A 22,733-nucleotide genomic window follows, 5' to 3' on the forward strand; every position below is an offset into this window, starting at 1 on the left:
TCACATCACAGCCGAATGCGTCAACCGCCGCACGGCTACCAGCTAGAGGCGATCTCACCAGCACAAACCCCGCCGTGTTTTCGGCCTTGAGCAACAGGATACCCGCCGAGATACACACCAGCCATAATAATAACAAAAACAACAATATTAACAGCAGCAGGAGAAGGAGGAACAAAACACTGGGTTCAACCTGGAAGGGCAGGTAAGCGACTGGCACCTTTCATTGTTGCTGCGGTGATGTCAAAAAAATCGTCCTCCGCGCAAAAATAGAGGGCCGGGAGGAGGGGGCTGGGGGGAGGAGGGCGCGAGGGACGGTGTCTCGAAGAGCCCCCCCATCATTTTGTCACTCACAGAGGAAACGCCTCGAAAAACAGCGGAGGGGCTCTTTTATTATCGTGCTGGACACATAACATGTTGGAGACAATGAGGCTTAGAACTGACACCTGGCTGAGGCTAATTACCTAATCTTTGTTTTTTTGTTTTTATTATTTCCTTTTTTTGGAATAGCGCATTTTTGTTGCAGATTCGGGTGAGAAACATGCAGGAGGAGGATGGGTGATGGGGAGGGAGGGAGGGGGGGATAAGCCTGATTTTTTTTTTTTTTTTATCAGCTTAAAATTGAGGCGCCTGTGCTCTTTTCTTCTCGATATTTGTAGCAATACTTTTTAAATCTAATTTCTTCGTCGTGCTCGAAATAAATATAAATATTTATGTTTGCTCATTTAGCCTTTAGCTCTTGACAGTATCAGGTCGATTTGATGGGATTCGCGTCATTTTGTGGCCTGTGTGTTTGATGTAAACATTTTACTCAGCCAGATTTGCGGCTGTCTAATAAATAAATAGTGAACCATTGCCGCTGCCTTCCTTCTAATTAAGAACCCTTTAAAAGCAGGAAATAAGTTGTTTTTTTAAACATTTGTTTAGTTGCTAATCTACTTTAACCTTTGCAGGTCGTTTAGTTTCACCCAGAAACACGATGGGGTTCACACACCTCGCTGTGATGCTGTCTGTCACCATGATCCACCTGGTTTCAGGTATTTGTCTTTATTCTGCCACCTCACAGACAAGTTCAAATTGGTCAGATTTTCTCATGTTTAGAAATGATTTCTTTATTGCTTTACTGCTTGACCTGTTTTCAGTGCATGGCCAGTAACAAACTGTTTTTTTTTTGTTTGTTTGTTTGTTTGTTTTCAGGTATGAGCTTCATGACTCCCACGCCTGACACACCACCAACAGCGTCTCCAGAGTCCTACCCACCGGGCGACCTGATCCACGCAGCCCTGCAGAGCAAGGAGTACTTAGGAACAGGTAGGCTTATCGGACACCTTGGGGCTTAGACTCATTTACATTCAGGCTGTGGGTGGTTGCTTATTGGAGATTACACTGAATCGAAGCGTTGGACTTTGCAGGCACCACCACCAACCCGACACAGGCCGTGCCCGGGCACGGGCAGACTGAGTCGACGGCAACGGCAATCTCACCGGGGCTTCTCACCACAGCTTTGCACCCCTCATCTGCTGCTGGCCTGTCAGGATCGAGGAACCCCATGGCCTTGTTGCCCATGGAGGAGGAGACAACCACCACTCTGATTACCACGACCACCATAACCACGATGCACATGCCAGGTACTTGTCTGTCTCTGCTCGACTTCCTTTTAGTGTAACTAATGTGGTTCTGATAAAGTAATTCACAAATGAATTATTCAGAACTGTGCTTGATGCAGTTACCAAATCCTAACAAGTCCACACCTTTAAACCACAACACCGACAGATATTTTTAACAACATCTTGACACACAGGGTCACATAAAAGCATCATGAAATATTTCAACAGGAAATATCAGCAAGTTGCTGATTGCACAAGATCAGTCATTTTGTCTAGGAACTGCCTTTAGTATTTTCTAGGTCTTAAAAGTATTTTTTTCAAAAAAAGAAATCAGAGTATAGAAAAACATTTGTGTTTCCAGACTATTTATTCTCTTGTCAGATTTATTATATATAAAATATGGACAAAGAGCACTGTACAAAAGTTTTAAGGCACCTTGGATTTTCTCATTTTGCTGTTTTCAAAATATGGCTTTTGGATAGAAAGTTTAAAGAACTGTCACTTTAAAGTCAATTGTCATAGTTTTTGTTTACATTGTAAGAAACCTTGTGATCCTCACAAAACCTAATCATGTGCTTCATAAATCAGATTATTTGCCTTATGTTTTATATTCTGTGCATCTAGTGAGCTGCGACTTACCCTAACCCTAAAACAAATGCTGCTTTTTATATTTTACTCTGAATACAGAACAGTTTTCCAAAAATAGCCTCTGAATATGTAAACTGTGTAATTAAGACCATAAACTCATTACCCAACAAGGAGCACTGTTGTAGACATTTTTATTCAATACAGCTATATGATCCTTATTTAGTGGCCTAATATTTACATTTAACAGAATCATCATCACAGCATAGTTGAATGCTGCTTGTTGTAAACAGAGTTATCTCATATTAATTTACTAAAAAATAAATTATAGTTTATCTTCTGTAATGTATTTATTATCTAACAAACATTTCAGACCACATATTTTCTCCTAAATTCCTTATTTTTTATTTATTCTGAAATATGGACGCACATTTTGTCTGCTTCTTGCCTTTTTCCAAATATTATGCTTTAATTTTTTTTTACATTTCAAGGCTCATGCTTTGAACCTTTGCAGGAACATAAATGGTGGTGACTAAATTGGAGTGAAGGCAGTGAAGAGGAGTCAAATTGGCTGTTTGATGTGATCTGTGAAAAACAAGATTTTTTTTTTCAGTCTTTTGCAATCCAAAGCAAAAATACAGATTAGCTTTTAATTCGAAACATTATATGTTACGTGCAGCTGGATGTGTCAGTAATACGTGTTAGATGTGTATGATTGAGTCAGATGTTTGGAGATTCCACGTGCGACACTGATTGAGGGACAGAAGCGTGAGTTGGATGATCTGAATGTTCATCCTTTGGATTAGGAACTGGAAAACACAAAATCTGTGTAGTTTATATTGCTCTATACTTCTGAACTATTATGATTTAACATAGATTGTAAATTTGCTGCTTTAATACATTGAATACAGTCTGTATGAGTCCCAGAAGACAGGACTTTGTTTTTGGGGAGCCAAGCTAGCAGAAGCAAGGAGCTTCAGGGAATGAAACAACCTTAGCATTTAGGTACAAAATAATTTCTATTCTTATGCATTGTGCCCAATATGCTTATCTATTTTTTATAAATGCCAGCTTTGTGGTATAAAAAATAAGCTTATTCCATCACGTAATATGGTCATTTGAGGGCTTTTTTTCCTAAATTTTCAAGCTGTTATGATTATGCAGTGTTCAGTTTCCACACATTCTTTTTGCAGTGGGGAATTTGATCCATTTCTATGTTACATGAGTCAAAAGCCTTTTGCAAAGATCAGCTAGAGTTGCCAACTAGAGGGCGCTAACAATGCACCAGCCGTGTGTCTCATAAACCGCTTTCTTGAGCACATAACGTGGCGTAACTTAAAGAGCTTGGGGACACAAGTAGGCCTCAAGCTAAAAATTTCCTTATGGCGTGTCTGATGCTGATGTGTTTTCTTGACTGTTATCTGGCTGGTTGACCCAAAAGTCTGCTGTAGGGAAGATCCGAGGGGCATAGGTGGAGGTCCTGGACCCCTGTTGTCACTGCTTGCATTTCTAGTTGGATTTGTGATGCTTTAAAAAACATTTAAAAGGAAAACAAACAACAAATAACTACCTCACATTTGGAAGAATTCAATCATTGTGTTGCATCGATCAGTTTTAGAGCCTTCCTTGTTCACATTTCCCAATGAAAAGACCTGCATGCAAATGAGTCTCTAGAAGGTCAAACTATATGGAAATTGTTTGTAGATGTTCTAAAACACACAGGTTTCAGTTCAATGAGATAAATAGAGTTGTATATAAAGTGTTACGATTAGGGCTGCACAATATATCAAGACTATCAGAAGCTCTGCACGACAATAATATGTTTGACCAATCAGTTAGACGCTCTCCTCAGGTTTAGACGATATTGGCTGGGATGCTAAACACAAGGAGAGTGCCGGGAGCATTTTGGCAGAAGAAGAGAAGAGTGAGTAAAATGTGGGTTTATCACAACTCATATTGTCACTGCAATCACATGTTTTTCTGAAGACTCTGCAGCCCTGTGGCGCAGGTGTCTGTGCAGCTTTCGTTGCAAGCGAACAGGAGCTTCAGAGTGACATCAAGTGTGAACGAGGGAAATGTGAGGAGGTCGGCTGATTTACACCCAATGTGAGAAGAGAAAAGAGAAATGTCATGCAAGACGAATGATCTGTGACTCATTTGTGTGTGTGTGTGTGTGTGTGTGTGTGTGTGTGTGTGTGTCTAAAAGAATCACCTGGGTCCTAAAGGGTTTAATCGAGTCTTCGCTGACGTATGTGGTTTGGTAATCTTATGCAGTCTGCATGAAATATCTCAGATAGGCTTGTTTTTTCTATTTTGTTTTTCTTTTTTTTTTAACCAAGCACTGCAACAATGGCCTAAAGTCACATTTCAACATTTTTGGAAACTGTTCTCCTTGCTGAGACGCTGTTGTGCTGTAGGGCATATTAAATCTGCGGCTGCAACAAGCGGTTGATTCATTTGCAGTCTCCTGGCATAGATCTGGAAACCAGAGATAAACAACGGAAGTGACACTGACTGGTGGTAATAAAATCTGCCTTCAAACAGGCAGATTTTTCTGTAATGAGACACATTGTCCATTTTGTGAAACTGACACAATTTCCTGGAGTCTTAATGAAATGTCATCAACATGCTTTGATCCAAATATAGCAGAGATGTTGTTACTTTGCGTAGGGTCATACATCACAATTTGGACTGTCTCTGCAAATCACATAACTTCATTACACTCCGCATTAACAGCTTAATGCAAAATGGACTGTTTCGCCTAAATTAAATCACCGATGTCTGGAAGGGAAACCCAGATGTCTCCCTCTTGATCTTATCAGACCAAGAATGCTGATTGATCAAACTCCGCCCCTTTTTGCTAACCCCCAAGACAATCATAAACGGATCACTTTTGATGATTCTAAATAAAAATGTACATTCCTAGCAGCTTTCAAAGACTGACACCAAGAATAATATGGTTGACAACCTGGTCAAGAGGCAACAAGAAAAATACACTAAAAGCACAAGATAAAAAAATAAGCATTTGTCAGACAGACTGTACACAAGTGAAAAATAAAAAGAAATAAAATATTATTTTAAAAGGGTTGTGAACAATAAGAACCATAAGAACGGCCGAACCTCCAGCTGGTACTGAACGCAGCAGCTGATAAAGTCAACTCTTGGTAGGAACAAAAATCTCCTGGTGTACTTCTGGTGCTAACAAGGCAAGAAAGGTCTTAGGCCCAAATTTAATCATTTTTCTACTGTACATTTTCCTTAAATTCATAGTAAGTTTTGTTACTTCTGCCCTGACGTTACCATTAATTTTTCAAACCCCACTTTGCCTGAAAGTTTTATCTTCTTTGATTTAATTAGACTCTCCTGTTCAGTCCTTACTTTGATTCAACATCTCAGTCAATATTATGGTACCAAATTTGAACCTTCCAATATTCTTCCTAACCTGCCATAACTTGTGCTATATTTGTTTACTCCAATAAACGTCACAAAAAAAGTGCAAAACTTCATTCAGTTGTTTGTTTGTGTGTTTTAATATTATTATGATCTTACTACGAAGCGAAGAACTTATTGTTTCGGGTAACTTATTGAGGCTGATAAACATAAATCCTACATTTATAGAATTTTTCCCTCTTTTGAGAATGGTGCCCCGAGGTTTATAATTTATGAACTTTAATGATTCATCACTTATCCATCTTATAACCTGTGCCCTTACACTTGGCTCCTATAACCTATATTTATATCTAAACATACACTTCCACTTCTTTTTCTTCTGTCATTTCTTTATAGTACAATGCAATGCCACTTTGTCATCAATGGAGGATGTTGTCGAGTCTCCAGATCCTTCATCATCGTCATCAATCTCTCCTCTGGAATGCACCTACAGCATTACTGTATATCCAGGTTATGGTGTGGAAATTCAGGTATTTTATCAATTCTTTCTGAATGTGGTTTTGCAAAATAAGTCTTGAGAGCTCAGTGTGTACTGCAGCTTGGCACTGATGGAACAGCAGACGTTAAATTTAAAAAAAGGCCTTATTACCTTTGACAGTGTAAGGGTACAGATTTTAATGAAACAGTCAGGAGTGAAAATCATTATACAGCAACTTCATAAGGTGCCAAAATACATTGGAAGTGTATTTATTAAAGACAGGCCTCGTTCATTTTCTTTCTTGCTTTATTTGCCCTCAAGGTGAGGAAGACTAACCTTTCGAAGGAAGAATCTCTGATGATTATGGGTTACGGAAATTCAGGGCCGGAGCTGTTGGCCAACGAGACCCTGATGAAAGAAGGCCAGGTGATTCGCAGCGCAACCAATCGGGTGTCCATTCACTACCGCAGTCTCCGACAGTCCAACCACGGCACGTTCAGCCTCCACTACCAAGGTAAGCCAGCCCCCACCTACTTTAATCTACAAAAAGGTCCTCTTCATGACTTGGGTCCAAATTCTACAGAACAGCAGACCTCATTAATTAGTTTCTACTTGTCTTACTTGCAACTTATTTTTCTGATTATAAATCTTTTCAGCTTTATTCTGTCAGGTAGGTTCAATAAGAAGAAAAGGATCGAAAATGAGAAACAAGTTTAATCAGAAATCAGAAAAGCAACGAATAATCTCAGCAAGCTTCTGCAGCTTTTTCATAAAAGGAAGCCTGTGATGATGATCAATACTGGTGTGATAAAAGAGACAGACATTGTGACCTTGAACAATCTGTCTACTATGGTGACGAAGGAAGGCAGAACAAATGCTCCACAGACATTTATAACAGATGTGATGATCAGCACCCAGCACATTAGGTTGAGAATGTGTAAAGAAAGCTAACTGAAACTTGTGAAAAATGGCAGAATGCTAAATATGCCAATAAAAGAGTGAATGATTGTTGGAGCCCGTTTTGAATTTTTGTCAAAGCTGTCTCTTTCTGATCCTTCGTCAACAGCCTTCCTGCTGTCCTGCCCTTTCCCAAATTCGCCTGAGGGTGGCGGGGTGACAGTGACAGACATCCATCCCGGAGGGCAGGCACACTTCCACTGTGATCCAGGTTTCCAGATCCGAGGCCATGAGGTGGCGACGTGTGTCAACACGACACAGCCTCGCTGGAGCACGCCTGAGCCACATTGTGTTGGTTTGTAGACAGATTCAAATTTGTCCCGAATGCACGAATACCAGACTGCCTCACAACAATGGGGTGCTGAACGTTTTAAAAGTAATAAGATGTATTATTTTTTTCCCTCAGCTGTATCTTGTGGAGGATGGATTCGTAACGCAACTGTGGGACGGATCTTGTCTCCACCTCCTCCTTCTGTCAGCAACCACAGCAATGGAAACAATCTGAGCTGTCACTGGTTAATAGAAGCCAAAGAAGGACATAAACTTCACCTCCACTTTGAAAGGATTGCACTGGATGAAGATGACGATAAGTAAGTTTGTGTTGCTACTTTTTTTCATGTAAAGAATACAAAAATAACTCAATAAAAACTTTTACAGAATCCCTAAAGGACAAACAATATTCTGTCTCTAAATGCCTTTAATGTTTTTTGGTTTTTGTTATTTTGACATTTGTGGTTGTCAATAAAAAGTTTACATGAGTCAGAAACGTGGAAGATTAAACTGGCTTTCCTTGAAGGAGACATATCTTCCTGCCACCTTGCATGCCAAAGTTTTAAACAAAAGACCCTGCATGATTTGTTAGTGCTCAGTCTTTGTGATGGGATGACACTCAGCTAATACCACACCAAATTTTAGCTCAGTATCCGAAAAATTGACTGGTTTATAGGAAATTTAGTGTTTGCTAAGGTTAAATAGCTGTGGTGGCAATCTCAAATCAGGTTGACTCTAAAAGTTAATTAGTTGTAGATGTACATCCAGTGATTAATATCCGAGAGTTTCATTTAAATTTGTCCACTGGTTCATGAGATATTTTGCTAACAGACGGACAGTCAATAAAAATAGCAAGGGGGGTAAACATGTTCTATTAGCTGCAACTTGTGATTTTGCCACCTGATGGCGCAACACATTATAGTTGTGAGACCTCATAGAGAGCAGCCAGTCTTTTTTTTCTAAATATATACCCTGTGTAGTTCGGGTGTCTTTTTAAAAAGACACACATCTTCCACATAATCTATTCAGGTCTGAGAGACTCTGCTTGGATCAAACTTACTTTATTATTTTTTTTCATCATCACTTAGTCACTCAGGTGTTTAAAATACTGATGTGTTTTAAACTTTAAGGTTTTGCAATGAAAAAAATAACGTGTGATGCTATAAAATTGTTTTGTTTTTTTTTTGTCTTTCATTCCACTTTGTACAGTTTCTATGTGAAGTCTGGCAAATCTACTGAACTCATAAACAATAAGTGTTTTCCAAGTTTAAGCCCTTAGACTGTTACTCATATCTTTGTTTCTCCCACACACACACACACACACACACACACTGCCAACATCCTTATTTAATTCATGGGGGAATTCTAAGTAATAAAGATCATCTTCACAAAATGTACACATGTTTATAAGATAAGATAAGATAAGATAAGATAAGATAAGATAAGATAAGATAAGATAAGATAAGATAAACTTTATTGATCCCACAATGGGGAAATTTGCACATTATATAATCTGTTTATGTAATATTTTATAAAACAAAAGGGCCAGTAGAAGTTGGTTTAGTTCTACACACGTTCTGCATGTCTGAATTGATCTTTAAGTGTCTTCAGATCGCTTCTCAAGCACATTTCTTACTCCAGCAGCAATCACAGGGTTTTACAGCTTAACAACAGGTGCCTTTGTGGTTTGTCCATCCTAGGCTAATAGTCCGCAGTGGAAACAGTTCCCTGTCCCTGCCGCTCTTTGACTCCGACCTGGATGATGTCCCGGAGCACGGCTTGCTGAGTGAGGGCGCCACGTTCTACCTGGAGCTCACAGCAGATTCCTCCTCCATCCCTCTGCTGCTCGCTCTGAGATACGAGGGTAAGCAGGAGCCTTTTGGAAGGCTCAGCCTGCATCCTTTCTTTTTTTTGCTTACACAAGATCTTTCTCGGATTCAGCAAAACTGAGAAGCTGTAGCAGAGCTGCACATCCGTCTAACCTCATTATTGTGTGCTAGTCAGTACCTGAGTCAGCGCTTTGCTTGAAAAAGAAAATGTAGTTATGATTCATTACAGCATTCAAACGTCAGGAAATGCATTATTTCATGCCTACAGTCTTCCCCGGTTTTATTGGGATATATTTCAGACTTTCAAATTCTTTGGTTCTTCTCATCTGGTTTTTCTTGGCAAGAATGTTTTTTACTGCTTCTTTTTCAACTGAATGGCCTGTATTTTTTTAAAAAACAGGAAATAAACTACTATAATTGGTATTTTAAGGTAAACATAGTGGCTCTTTTTTCCTCTCTCTCATATTTACAGCTTTTGATGGCGAGCACTGCTGGGAGCCCTACATGCCTCATGGAAACTTCAGCAGCAGCGATCTCTCATATCAGCTGGGAACCATCGTCTCCTTCACCTGTTCTCCGGGTTTTGTCATGGAGCAGGGTTCGGGGACTATCGAGTGTGTCGAACCCAACAATCCCCGCTGGAACGACAGCGAACCTGTGTGCAAAGGTGGGGGTTTTTGCCCGTGTCTGTGTGTGCATGTGTTTGTCTGTCATTTTAGGAAACTATCTGAAATGAATCCTAATTTCTTTTACTAGATCCGTAAATCCATCCTTGTTCGTTTCCCGAACTACTACAGCTGAATCTATTAATCCGTTTTTCTTTAGCACTGTTTTTTTGCATAAAATGAGAGTTCATAAATATTCAAAGTATATTTTGCTGGGGAGGGTGTTTGAGGCATCAAGATGTTGTTTCCTCCCTGGCTCTGTCACCTGTTGATATGCTGCGAAAACTGAGAGCAGCAGGAAGCCACTGAGTCACGTTAAATTGTCTCTGCGCCGAGTCAAGGGCCGCCTGAAATCGCAGGTGGTACAGCATTACAGTGACAGATCGACACGCTGAACGCCACACGCAATATCGTATTTTTGATTGCAGGAAAGCACAAGCAGCTGTGGCCCTCGGTGATTTAGAAATATGAATGGTTAGGTGTTCGGCAGATAGAGTGCCTGAGCTCGCCTCGACAGCTCTCAGGATGATGGATCCACTGCTGATCTGTGAGAGCTTGTATCTGTGATTGGTAATATTTTATTGATCTCGCCCAAATATAGCTGCTTTCAAAGCACAGCTGTTTCGTCCCGTTTCCTCCTGTTCCCGTTAGATTTGCCTGCTGTCACCAACAATACTGTAGTTAAAATGTTAGGCTTGTAGTCAGCAAATCAGAAGTGGTCCCACTTTGTATTGTTTGTATTGTAAATGTTTAGGTTGTAACTCGAGCCAAAAACTCTCAAGTAAAATCATTTAAATAAATGTTTTTTTTTCTCGTTCTGTGATTTTTCTTTCACAAAGCTGTAAATTAACAAAGTGTTGTTTGTTGGAAGGCTTATAGTAGCAGATTGAGTGTAATTCAGCTCTTAATCAGACCAAAAGTTTCTTTGCAAATGTCTCATTATAATAGTTTTTGCTATAAATTAAATTTCTGGTTTGCTTTTTTTCTTTAGTTGCTTTTGTTGCTTTGGTTCAGTTTTTCTTTCTCGTTGCCCCAGCTCGTATTGTAACCTCAGCCTCTCTTCTTTGCTGTGATCTGGCAGCTCTGTGTGGAGGGGAGCTGACCGACGCCTCCGGCACCATCCTGTCCCCCGAATGGCCCCAGAGCTACTCCAAGGGGCTGGACTGCGTTTGGCAGATCCACGGGAACGAGGAGAAGCGCATTGAGCTGGAGGTCCAGATGTGAGTAATCACTTTATTTTAATGTTTTTTTTTTTCCTTTTAGGGATCTTTGTTAAAGAAACCCAGTTATTTAATTTCAGATAATTAGGGTTGTAACACTCATTAGACTGATTGAACGGATTAAAAGATGAAAATCGGTTTAATCAATCTCACTGTCAAGTTGTTTGGAGAGCTCTTCATGTACGTGAAATTTCAGTTCCTGTTATTTAGGTTTCACAGGCAGAAAGATGAAATCGTGTTTCAGTTTTGTAGAATTCTCTGCCTTTGTTGCTCTCTTCCCTCTCCGCTGTGCATCGACTGAAATTATGCATCGAATTGCTTCCCGTAAACAGCCAAGTCTCTCTGACGTGAAAGCTCTTCTTTCTTTCCGTCATTCTTCTTTCTCAGCCTGAATATCCGCCAAACGGACGTGCTGACAATCTTCGATGGGCGTGACCTCATGTCGCACGTGATCGGCCAATACATGGGCTCCAAAGAGCGATTCAAGATTGTGTCCGGAGGGTCAGAGGTCACCATTCAGTTTCAGAGTGACCCGGATGATTCCAGTTTCATCCTGAGCCAAGGGTTCCTCATTCATTATCGCGGTAATTGAATTCAGAATCTCCCCATTTATTACATTTAAAATATGTAATAAGTTGTAGTTTATTTAGGCAATCGGTTCCTCTCTTACTGAAAAGTAACATATTTGTGTGGATGCTAAATCAGCTTTCACACTGTTGTTTTCCTGATTTTTTAGTTTTCTGTTCATTTTCTGCAATTTAATTACTTCTGCAGACTTTGTGCTATTTTAGCTGTTCATACATCAAAACATTCAGCTGTTTTTTACATTTCAAAATACTTCATTTTATTCACAGATATGTTCCGTATAGAAAAACTTAGAGATATCTTCTTTCAAAAACTGTTCTGTTTGAAATCTGTTTCAGCAAACTTGCTCTATTTTTATTATCCTTGCTCTACTTTTAGTTTTAACATCTGTTCTGCTACTTTTAGCTTCTAACTATTCTTTCGCAGCTTGTAGCCAGTGCTTTGCTCCTTTTTAGCTTGCAGCCAGTATCCTGCTTCTTTTAGCTTTAACAGCTCAGCAGGTTTCAGCAGGTTTCAGCAGTCACTCAGCCCTCAGCGTTCACACTTGACTTTTGCAGAGGTTGCAGTTTCTCGAGTCAAACTTTGCGTCTGCGTTTCTGTCTGTCTGCTCTGCAGAGGTCGAGCCTAATGACACCTGCCCTACCCTCCCTCAAATTGAGTTTGGCTGGATCAGCTCGTCCCACTCCTCCCCGGTGAGGGGCAGCGTGCTGACCTATCAGTGCCAACCAGGATATGACATCAGCGGCTCAGACATCATCACCTGCCAGTGGGACCTGTCCTGGAGCAGCGATCCTCCTACTTGTGTTAAAAGTGAGGCAATCTGTAGAACGAACTTTGAACAACTTAAAGGCAAATCTGCAGATTTTTGAACCTTTGCCCTGTTGAAATCACAGTTTTCCTGCTTTTACACTCATGATTTACATTAATTGGTCATTAACAGAATTCTGCTGATATTATATTAGTTGTCCTAAATCTCACATATGCCCCTCGCAGTCCAGCAGTGTCCTGATCCAGGAGAGGTGGTGAACGGAGCTCGCTCTGTGCGTCCTGAAGCAGGTTTTGCAGTTGGGACCGTCGTGCGTTTCTCCTGCAACCAAGGATACCAACTGGAAGGTCCCAGTCAAATCTCCTGCCACGGACGAGACACTGGCACCCCCAAATGGAGTGACCGCAGCCCGAAGTGTGTCTGTAGGTCTCCTTCTCCTTTTCTCAGACGGTTTTGCCTGTTAATGACTCTCCCTCCTGCAAGTTTACAAATAACTGCAAATGCAAAACTGTTTTATTTTGTTCTGAACAGTAAAATATGACCCATGCCCAAACCCTGGGGTCCCTGACAATGGCTACCAGACGCTGTACAAGCACAGCTACCAGGCCGGAGAAACTCTGCGTTTCTTCTGCTATGAGGGCTATGAACTCATCGGCGAGGTCATCATCACATGCGTCCCTGGCCACCCGTCTCAGTGGAACAGCCCGCCTCCGTTCTGCAAAGGTAAAGGTTCTTGAACTTTTTTCAAATATTTTCATTACTGCTCTGTAGGAAAGAACAGAATGGGAAAGTATTCTGAAACATTTCATTCGCTCCATTTGGACCAAAATGGATTTAAATTTGACGATTAATTAAATGTATGTTGTTTGTCTAAGTAGTTTGGTCTTGCAAGTCATTGTTTTAGTCATGTATTGCATTACTAGTGCGACTCTGAGGATTTTATCCTGTGTATTTTATTTTCCCCAGTGGCATATCAAGAGCTTTTCGATGACCACAAATCAGAAGGTGATTTCTTTTTTGTTTCCCCTTTTTAAAAATATAATAAGATATACTATTTAGAGGTACTATGTGAAACATTTTAACTGGTTTAATTAATTATATAATTTCAAATAATTCAAAAGACATTTTGTATTATTTAATCTCTACACTGCTGTCAGAAAATCATCACACTTGATTAAAACCTTTATTTGGTTTACAGTGTCCCAGTCTTTCGAGCCGTCCCATCAGATCCTGAGTGAAAACATCGCCTTGGCAATAATTCTGCCCATCATCCTGGTCATCCTCCTGATTGGTGGAATATATATGTACTATACAAAGTAGGTGCTCAGTTTCAACTTCCACATTGTTGACCAGGGGTGCAGTCACGCAATTTCCCAACTATTTGAAAACTGTTCCACAAAGCACCATCGAGCTGCCGTCAGCATGACGTTTTCTGGTGATATTAGCACTTTAGATGTTCCCTCCAACAGTTTGTGTGGCAGCAGTTCAGACAGAGACAGACACGTGAAAACAGCGCAGCAAGTCGCTCAGGCTTTGCTGCACCACCCCTGCTGCAGCCTCCGCAGGTACGCAGGTAGATTTTCCATGATTCAGATTCACCTGTAGTAAATTGCTTTCATTATAAATCAATTTAAAAAGGTAGACATGAATAAAAGTCTTCTGAAAAAATGTGACAAATTTATATTGAAAAAAGAAGAAAGCTCTCAATCAGGATTTTTAATTTTGGCCCAAATGAGTTGGACAGCCCCGAGTTCAAAGGTCACACAGCTTCAATGTGAATTTAGAAGTTGGTGCCGAGTTAATGTGTGAAAAGACTCTTAAGAAGCCAGACAGGAGGGAATGCCAATCTGTCAATTTTGTGGCAAACTCTCTTTTTTTTCTTAAAAATATTCTTCAAATCTCACCTCGTCTAGGGAGCCGAGTGTCTTGTCCCACCCCTGTTGTTAACAATGAACCACGTCGATAGTTTAAACGCTGCTTTTTACATTTTGGGGTCTCAGTTTTTTTAATCGGTGCAGAGTCGTTTGATGTGTTTGTCTTTCGTCACCCGCAGCATCTGCAGACTAGAATGGAAGCCGCTCTTCTGGAAGTCTCTCTCTCACACACACTCCTACAGCCCCATCACAGTCGAATCGGACTTCAACAACCCGCTCTATGAAGCCGGGGTAAGTGAACGACTATCGCTTCAGTATTTTCTTTAACCTTGTGTCTTTTGTGTTCTTAGTCGCTTTCATTTTTTCCGACTACAAGAGAGATTAACGCTGGTCTCGTCTTTTATCTCTGCAGGACACACGGGAGTACGAAGTCTCCATTTAAAGAAGCTCATAAGTTCTGAAAGAAGACAAAGTCTTTTTTGTATAAAAAGGCCTCGCTCCTCCTGTTTTATTTATTTGAATAAGTTTTGTGTTTTGTCATCATTGTATATCAGGTTTAGCAGTCGTGAAAATGCTTTATTTTGATGAGTTGCACTGACAAGGCCATCAGCCAAATGTGAGTCCTTCTTAAACGTCAAACTTTCTGTATCATTGGGACTGGTGCCTTACGAAGGGTAAGAAATTGACAACGAATAAAAAAAAGAAAAGAAATGTGGGGTAAGTAAATACGAGAAGGAGAAGGGGAAGGGGTGGCAAGAAAATCTGATTTTATTTTCGTTCGTTGCTCTTTTGTAAAGTCATCACGAGGCCAAAATATTAGAGAGCATGGCAATACTTTGTGTCATAATCAGAAGTTAGAGTCATGATCTTGTACCTTTTCATGCTGAATGTTTCTTTTAGACTCATTAAGTGGTCCTTATTATGTTTTCAGTGTCACAGTAAAGGGAAAGAATGCCTTTATTTTCAGTCGTGAGAACAAGTTTTGAAGCCAACAGTCTTTTCCTTCCTTTCTGCGTGTAACAAAATCACACGATTTGAATGTAAATATTCTCTGACTTCATATTTGCTGAGGTTGATTAGCCTCAAATATATATAAATATATATATAAACACTTAAACATGGTGGCAGGAGGTTCTATATTTTCATTATATACACATAATGAAAATTCTGTGCCAAAATACGATGTTGAATAATTTAATGTCCTTTAGTGTTTCATCTGTTGTTGGAGTAGTGTTTACAAAGGCAGTATTTATTTTTATTTATTGCTGTTTCTGCAGTCGTCACCCAACATCCCACCTCATACCGTTTAAAAAAAGGCGAGGACATGAATGTCATTATGCTTCGAGCATGCACTGATTGTAAATTATATTGCTTAATGCTCTATCTCTCCATCATCATCCTAGTTACTGAAGGGTATCATTGTTTTCAAATTTGATGTTGTATGCACTCTGTTGATTAAAAAAAACTCAAAATCTGGCTGCTTGCTGTGATGCATTATGTATTTATTTATAAATGATTGTTTGAGCAGTGAATGTGATATATTCACTGTGCCATATGAGGGATCCTGAAGACTGTTGCTTTGTTGACTTAATTCTTCTCTTGCCATCAGTAGCATTTATTTGCTTCATATATAAATAGACTCTTTTGAAGACAGTAAATCATTTGCTGAATTGGAAATAAAGTCTTTGTTGAATGGTGTAAAGCGTGTGACAAATGTGTTTTTATTTTCCAAAGAACAATTAAACCTACAAATATAGTTGCACAAAAACCACAGTCAAGCTACTAGTTAGTGGAAGGAATATCACAATGGGAGGTGAACATTTTGGGGGGAATTTTAGTTCTAAAAAAAATCCTCTTTTTTTAGTAACTGCAGTCATTTTTCATTGTTGCTAAGGTAACCATTTCTATTTGGTTTTCATTATATTGAAAGTAATGACCAGAATGTCCAGGGTGTCAATAAAAAAACAATAGACTCTGAACACATCTATTGATGTCATAAAGATATATATTTTTATTATCTACACTACAGGTTGTTGTTTTTTTTTCTTGCATTATGTTATCCCACTGAAAATGCACTGTGTCCTATATTTATTTGAATCCTGGTGTGCACTAGCTGTCACAAAAGCAAAAACCTAAATCTACGGGAAAGGAGAAACATTCCACTTTGAGCATATAGACATGTTTTAGTGTTGCATTCTTAACGCAAATCACTTTGTGCTTCGAATATAAAATATTACTGTTTTCTGAGAGGGGGACCGAAATAATTGTGTTGCAGTTCCACATTTTGAACACTAGAGGGTAGTAGATACTTTGTACAATTCAACAAATACACTAAAAAGCTGTCAAAAGGCCTTTGACGTGCAGTCAGGCATTTTGAACAATTAAATAACTGATATTAGATAAATAACGTATTTTGTTTGAAAATGATTGGTGTTGTGTACAACGTGACAAAACAAAAGATACTTAAATATTAAAAATATATTATTGTCTGCCCTCATGTACAAGCAGGTCAACAAATATTTTTTACAGTAGGTTAGTAAAGCAAACGGTGTAAACACAAATGCAGATACGTAGACTGGCCAGAAGGTGGCAGTAGTTCGCTACTTAATTGAGCGTAGAAGAAGAAAGCAGCGGAAGTGTGGTTTTCGTTTCCGAGTGACCTATTTAGCTTCTCTCATTAGCATCAGTAAACAAGCAGCGTTTCAAACAATGGAGTGGTCCGCTTTTAATGTAGGATCTTAGGAAGTGTAATGGGTTTTTCTAGATTTTTATTTACCATAATTTAGGCGGCACACAGCTAATAAAAATCGCTGTTTCAAAGCCCATCAACATAGAGTCGCTGTTGTTATTGTTAGCCTCTTGAAGTTGGGTGCGAGGTTGCGGTTAAACATGAGATTGTCGGAAGCTGTGTTTTAAATAATATTGTGTTATTTTTCCTGTTTGTGGCTCGCTTGCTCAATACAAGTCGTTGGCTTCATACGTTTAGCTTTCACTCCCGCAGAAACCTTTGGATGTTCAGTGTGGTAAGTATGAGCTGATATTAAGCTAAGCTAGCTTAATCTAAATTTGCATCGATTATCTATAGCAGACATTATCCAGCTATGTTATTTGTATTTCTTTCTATTTCCTGTATTACCTGTCTGTTTCTTGGACGGTTCAAATCAGTGGGGCAGCGTAGTTAATTGTAACTAAACAATCACAGGTTGTTCTCAATGTTTTGCATCTTACATCTACTGCCTTTATGGGACTTTCATGTTTTGTATTTTTTTAGATGAGAAAGAAATCAGTCAAAAGTACAATTTAAAAATGATGAAGAGGTTATTTTAATCTAAAAACATGTTCCAACCCCAGAATGAAGGACTCAAACTGTAAAGGGTTAAATATGTGTATGTTTTGTTTCATGTGCATTTTACACACAATTATCATCCTTCAAAACTGCAAACCATAGTTTTAAGCACAAGTTGTAAGTGTGAGTGTTCAGGCCTCGCAAACAAAAAGCTGATAGGTTGCAGGAATGGAGCAAAGTCCCCAAAATTAACTGTAGCATTTATCCTCACCGGGGTCTACAGTGTGGCTGATTATACCTTATACCATGCTCAGATGTTTCACATGTGAAGTCATTTCTGTTTTATAGTTTTTACTGGGACAAATGCAAGTCCTCAGGAGAGCGGTGACAAATCAAAGGATGAGTGAACAACACATGATTGCTTTAGTGCGCCCTGACTCTCTCTTAAACACTACTGGATGGATGAAAAACAATTTATTTATGTTATTTTTATTTGGTGTTTTGACAATAACCACAAAGTGATCAAGTTGTGAAAGGCACAAATCCCCTCATAGTAACCCAAAGCTGCCATGTTCTTTAAACAGGAGACAGGGGTTCAGATGTATATATAAGTACTCGGGTGGTACAGGTACATGTTTTCAGTAAACAAGCTGCTGTGTTACTCTGCATTTCAGTCAGGAAGTGACTCCACAGCTCCATGTCTGCGGAGGCTTCAGTTGGCAGTCATGCTGCCGACTCCGCTGTTCCCCAGCCCTCCTGCCACAACTCAGACGGGCACAGAAATCTGGGTCTGCTGGGGAGCAAGTACGTCAAATTAAACGTGGGAGGATCACTGCATTATACAACCGTCCAGACGTTAAGCAAAGAAGACAGTCTGCTGCGAAACATCTGCACTGGAGGGACAGATGTTACCATCGACTCCGAAGGTAGGCTGATGTCTGTTACCTACTGTAATTGATCTTAAATCTTTAAGATTTTGATAATGACATTAGAAATATTAACATGATTTTGGGGGTTTATAATAACATTTTATTGTAATAATGTTGCACTTATAGTTGTTTTTTTTAATAATATTTTTAAATGGGCACCTTTCCTATTGATCAACCCCTTGAGCTGTTGACACTCAGCACATTGCATGAAAAGTTATTGGTTGAGTACTTTTATGGAATCATATAAGCGTGCCAGAAATTATTATCCACCTAAACTTGTGTCTGTTCGATATGAATATGGCCGCTTTCTTTCTTTCTTACTACAAAAAGCAGATTTCAGAAGAAAATTACTGACAGAGAGAAATGTCCCTGCTGTTCCAGGTTGGGTGGTTTTGGATAGGTCCGGTCGACACTTTGAGCTGGTTTTGAACTTTCTGCGAGACGGTTTGGTTCCGCTTCCAGAGGATTACAGAGAACTGGATGAAGTCCTAAAAGAGGCCCAGTACTATCGAGTACAGGGACTTGTGCAGCACTGCCTCAGCGCCATGCAGGTAAACGGATGGAAGAAGATATGATTACTAAAAGAGATTAGTACAAATATATTCTAAAGAACCAACCATGTCTTTGAAATTTGACATTCATATAGTTTCCTCTACCAGATGTAAAAGATCTGCTTTCTTCTCTTCATTTGACATAATTTAATGGTTCCAGATATAAGCTATTTGTTCTATAGTCACTTTAGAAATCAGCTCCTTGTTCTCTCATCTTATTTACTAGATGCTTAAAAGCGAGCAGCAAGTTAGGAGGGAAGACAAATAATATTCTTATTGTCACAATCAGCTGTTGAAGAACGCTAATCTTTTGGACCTTACTGGTTGTTTCTCTTTGGGATTGTCACCAGAAGTAGTGTATATACATATCAATGTTTATACTATGAACAGTACTTTTTTACTCTTTTTGTGGAATTTTTGAGTGATTTATCAAAACAAACACAATTATCACTTTGAATTCAATTAAATAGGGACAACTGTAAGCTGTAATTAGCAATTAAGAAGAGATTTTGTCCATTTTGAAGGATATTTCTTATCGGCTTAGTCATACTTTTGTGGATTTATGTGATTACTTGTAAAAAAAAAAACTGATCATATTTGAACAAGTTTTATTTTTATTTAGAAACAAAAGGATGTGTTTGAAAGTGTGTGCCGCATCCCCATGATCACTTCAGCCAAAGAAGAGCAGAGGATGATTGCTACATGTAGAAAGGTAAAAAAAAAATACATTGAATTTGAGTCAAATGGAAAACAAAGCAAAAGTGAGAAACGTTACTGTCTTTTCCTACATAAATTTGACGTTGGTTCTTTCTGTATAATTAAATCTTTGAACACATTTAAACCACTGAGTTTACCACAATATATCTTGTTTCTTGTTCCCAGCCTGTAGTAAAGCTGCAAAACAACAGAGGAAACAACAAATACTCTTATACAAGGTAAATAGTTTGACTAAGCACGTATCTTGGAGAAAGTACAAATAAATTGTATTTAATTCCTGTAGCCAAAAAAAAAAAACGCTTAATCTATACAGATTTTAATAACAACACGTTGATGTTGTTGTTTTGCTCTGCAACCAGCAACTCTGACGACAACCTGCTGAAGAACATCGAGCTGTTTGACAAACTTGTGCTTCGGTTCAACGGCCGCGTCCTGTTCGTCAAAGACGTGCTCGGGGATGAGATCTGCTGCTGGTCCTTCTACGGCGAAGGCCGCAAGATTGCAGAAGTATGCTGCACCTCCATTGTCTATGCCACGGAAAAGAAGCAGACCAAGGTAAGCATGATATGATGGAGATGAAACGCATTTCTGCACTTTCTGGCAGAAATGGCAACCCTTTTTATTCTAAAAGTTTGAAACTGGGGAAAAGAATAGCCTGACTTTGCCCACAATCCCCTTAGAGCTGGTGAGTTTTCTATGTTTGGAGGCAGGCAGGTTAAAAAATATTTGCCTCAAGCTAAAAAAAAAGTAAATAATTCTGTTTATAATTTAAAGGCTCTAACATTCCTTGGATGAGTGTTAGGCTGTGTATGATAAACATGGCATTATTACATTTGCAATTAAACTAATAATTTCTGTAATTCACATAAAAAAAAAACACAATTCATTGTGTGTTTTTAGGTTGAGTTTCCCGAGGCGCGGATATTTGAAGAAACACTCAACATCCTGATCTATGAGGACAACAGAAGGTCGGGTCCCGGAGGATTACACCTCTTGGATTCATCGCTGGGAGCCGGTCACTCGGAGGAGGAGGGCGCCACGGGAGGGGACAGACGAGTGAGGCGGATCCACGTAAGGAGGCACATAATGCATGATGAGAGAGGACACGGGCAGCAAACCGTGTATAAGGACTAATTCTGTGAAAATAATAATAATAAGGCATGGGAGAGTGATTTGTTTTGCTATTTTTGTTGTTTTGAATGCTTGCAGAATGAAAGAGATGTTCTTGTTCGGAGCAATAGCTTGGTCTTTTTCATGAAATGTCTTTAAGCACACTTGCCGAAATCTGAGGTTGACTGATTTTTGTGACACAAGTTAGAGAAAATGTTTACAAGAAAACAATTTGTGTACATTCTTTGGATAGGAAATAAGTTAACTGTGACTGAAACCATTGGATATTATTTCAGATGTTACTGAATGGTCCTCAAAATCTTTACTCCAAACTTGATTTTTCCTCAACCTTAAGACCACCTTCTGTTACTGTGGGTACGAATTGTGTGGCAACTTCTTCTTTATCTGTAGGAAACACTGTCAGTATATCCAGGCTGTTAAACATCTGATTTTTATGATGGAGAAAGAAAATCCTGCTGAACAGTGACCGACTGAGGGCGGTGAGTCTGAGCCTCGACGTGTGAACACTGGAAAGCCATTTTTAGTGAGGGTGTCTATGAATGAGCAGCTCAGTTTTCTTTATTTAAATTATTACAATTGTTGCTTGAAGCTGTTTTTTTATTATTATTAATTTATGAATCTAATTTATTGTTTGGTATTTAACTTTTGTATCAAATCCAATGTTTGTTACCTAATGTTTAAGTGACTTAATCCTTCAACTATCTGATGCACTCTGCAGCACAGATCAGATTACGAATTTACACCTGTACATTAATAAATCAAAAACCTACACGTCAGTTCAGTGTTTCAAGATGAACTGTGACCATTTTCTTTGATGTGAGTTTTTCTGAGCCAGGATCTTTCACTTTTGCTTTGTCTTATACCAAATCGCAGAATTTTGACTAAACTGATTGGCCGTAGAGTCACTAAAAAGCTAGACTACACTTAATTGTTTTTGTATTTGCCTCAGGGAGAGGATAAGTTTGATCATTTTTCTTCAGTGTTCACTGGTGACATGAAAACTGAAGCACTCTGAATAGTAGGAAGGAGAGGAAAAAAACATTGAATGGGAGCAAAATGTTTGTCAGACCCATATTTGATCCTTAAAGATGCACTAATACAACTTCCATCCTGTGGTCTTGGAAATGTTCTAAATAAATTGCTTATAAAATCCATCTTTAGCCTGTGTTTATTTTTTGTTTTTGTACTTTAAGGATGCACCCAAGTGATAAGTTACAAAAAACAACCAAGGTATATATTTTACTTAGTGTGTTGTGATGCACAGAAGAGTTTGAAATATTTATATATTTAAAATAAATAGAACCTCTAATCAAGCATTTTATAAGCATTAATCATACTTGTTGATGGAAAAATGTTCAGATTTATAGATAACTTTATGCAGGACATTCCTGACAAATTCTCAAATTTATAATTGAAATCATAAAACAAAATAATTGCCTATGTGGTGTTGTGATCACATTGGGTTTGATTAAAACATTAATTTTTGGAGGTTTATTTAGTGTTGGAAACCACAAACACTTTCAAGGATTGCTTATTTTATTATGATGCCCATAAATTATATTAAAATGAAAATTAAAATGAAAATTAAAATGAAAATTGTAAGGGCTTCTAGTTTCATTGCGGACATATATCCCTGCATATGTCCGTTCTAGTTTAGCACCTGTACATTAAAGTTTTTTGTTGCGTGTTTTAACTTTGTTCGTGTTTAGATTTTTTTTGCTTCTTTTTAAAAATGCACGTTTTGTTTTCTCTCTGTATACATGGAAGATCAACATTTTAGGTGTTGATTTGAACAATGGCACTTAAAAATTATACCCCAACCTGTAGTAGTACTGATGCGTTAATAGAAAAGTTTAAACTTTATGCCTGTATGTTTTCTGGCAAAATAGGAGAATG

At 38.8% G+C, this 22,733-nt stretch overlaps 3 protein-coding genes across 4 annotated transcripts in view; all 3 read left to right on the forward strand.

Moving 5' to 3' along the window:
• mapk8ip3 (mitogen-activated protein kinase 8 interacting protein 3) overlaps window positions 1–22,733 on the forward strand; it is a gene marked incomplete in the record, with an annotated part of 1,049,817 nt that overhangs the window by 807,824 nt on the left and 219,260 nt on the right.
• On the forward strand, window positions 31–15,921 carry sez6l2 (seizure related 6 homolog (mouse)-like 2). 2 transcript variants are annotated; one of them, XM_017428163.3, is made up of 19 exons: window positions 31–202; window positions 951–1,034; window positions 1,195–1,308; window positions 1,410–1,625; window positions 5,976–6,109; window positions 6,379–6,571; window positions 7,124–7,309; window positions 7,421–7,604; window positions 8,985–9,148; window positions 9,586–9,780; window positions 10,860–10,998; window positions 11,386–11,582; window positions 12,199–12,393; window positions 12,577–12,771; window positions 12,881–13,072; window positions 13,316–13,354; window positions 13,548–13,665; window positions 14,403–14,514; window positions 14,636–15,697. In XM_017428163.3, the coding sequence occupies exons 2-19, from the start codon at window positions 977–979 to the stop codon at window positions 14,663–14,665; spliced, it is 2,661 nt and encodes an 886-aa protein (XP_017283652.1). In that variant the 5' UTR covers window positions 31–202; window positions 951–976; the 3' UTR covers window positions 14,666–15,697. The 2 variants fall into 2 exon arrangements, with proteins under 2 accessions (XP_017283652.1, XP_017283653.1); XM_017428164.3 differs by lacking the exon at window positions 31–202 and adding an exon at window positions 361–529 and having other exon boundaries at window positions 14,636–15,921.
• kctd13 (potassium channel tetramerization domain containing 13) lies at window positions 16,844–21,991 on the forward strand. The gene is made up of 7 exons (XM_017428097.3): window positions 16,844–17,246; window positions 18,184–18,435; window positions 18,820–18,989; window positions 19,612–19,701; window positions 19,872–19,924; window positions 20,066–20,261; window positions 20,607–21,991. The coding sequence occupies exons 2-7, from the start codon at window positions 18,207–18,209 to the stop codon at window positions 20,838–20,840; spliced, it is 972 nt and encodes a 323-aa protein (XP_017283586.1). The 5' UTR covers window positions 16,844–17,246; window positions 18,184–18,206; the 3' UTR covers window positions 20,841–21,991.

Source organism: Kryptolebias marmoratus, linkage group LG12, assembly GCF_001649575.2.
Source record: "Kryptolebias marmoratus isolate JLee-2015 linkage group LG12, ASM164957v2, whole genome shotgun sequence".
NCBI classification, from domain to species: domain Eukaryota; kingdom Metazoa; phylum Chordata; class Actinopteri; order Cyprinodontiformes; family Rivulidae; genus Kryptolebias; species Kryptolebias marmoratus.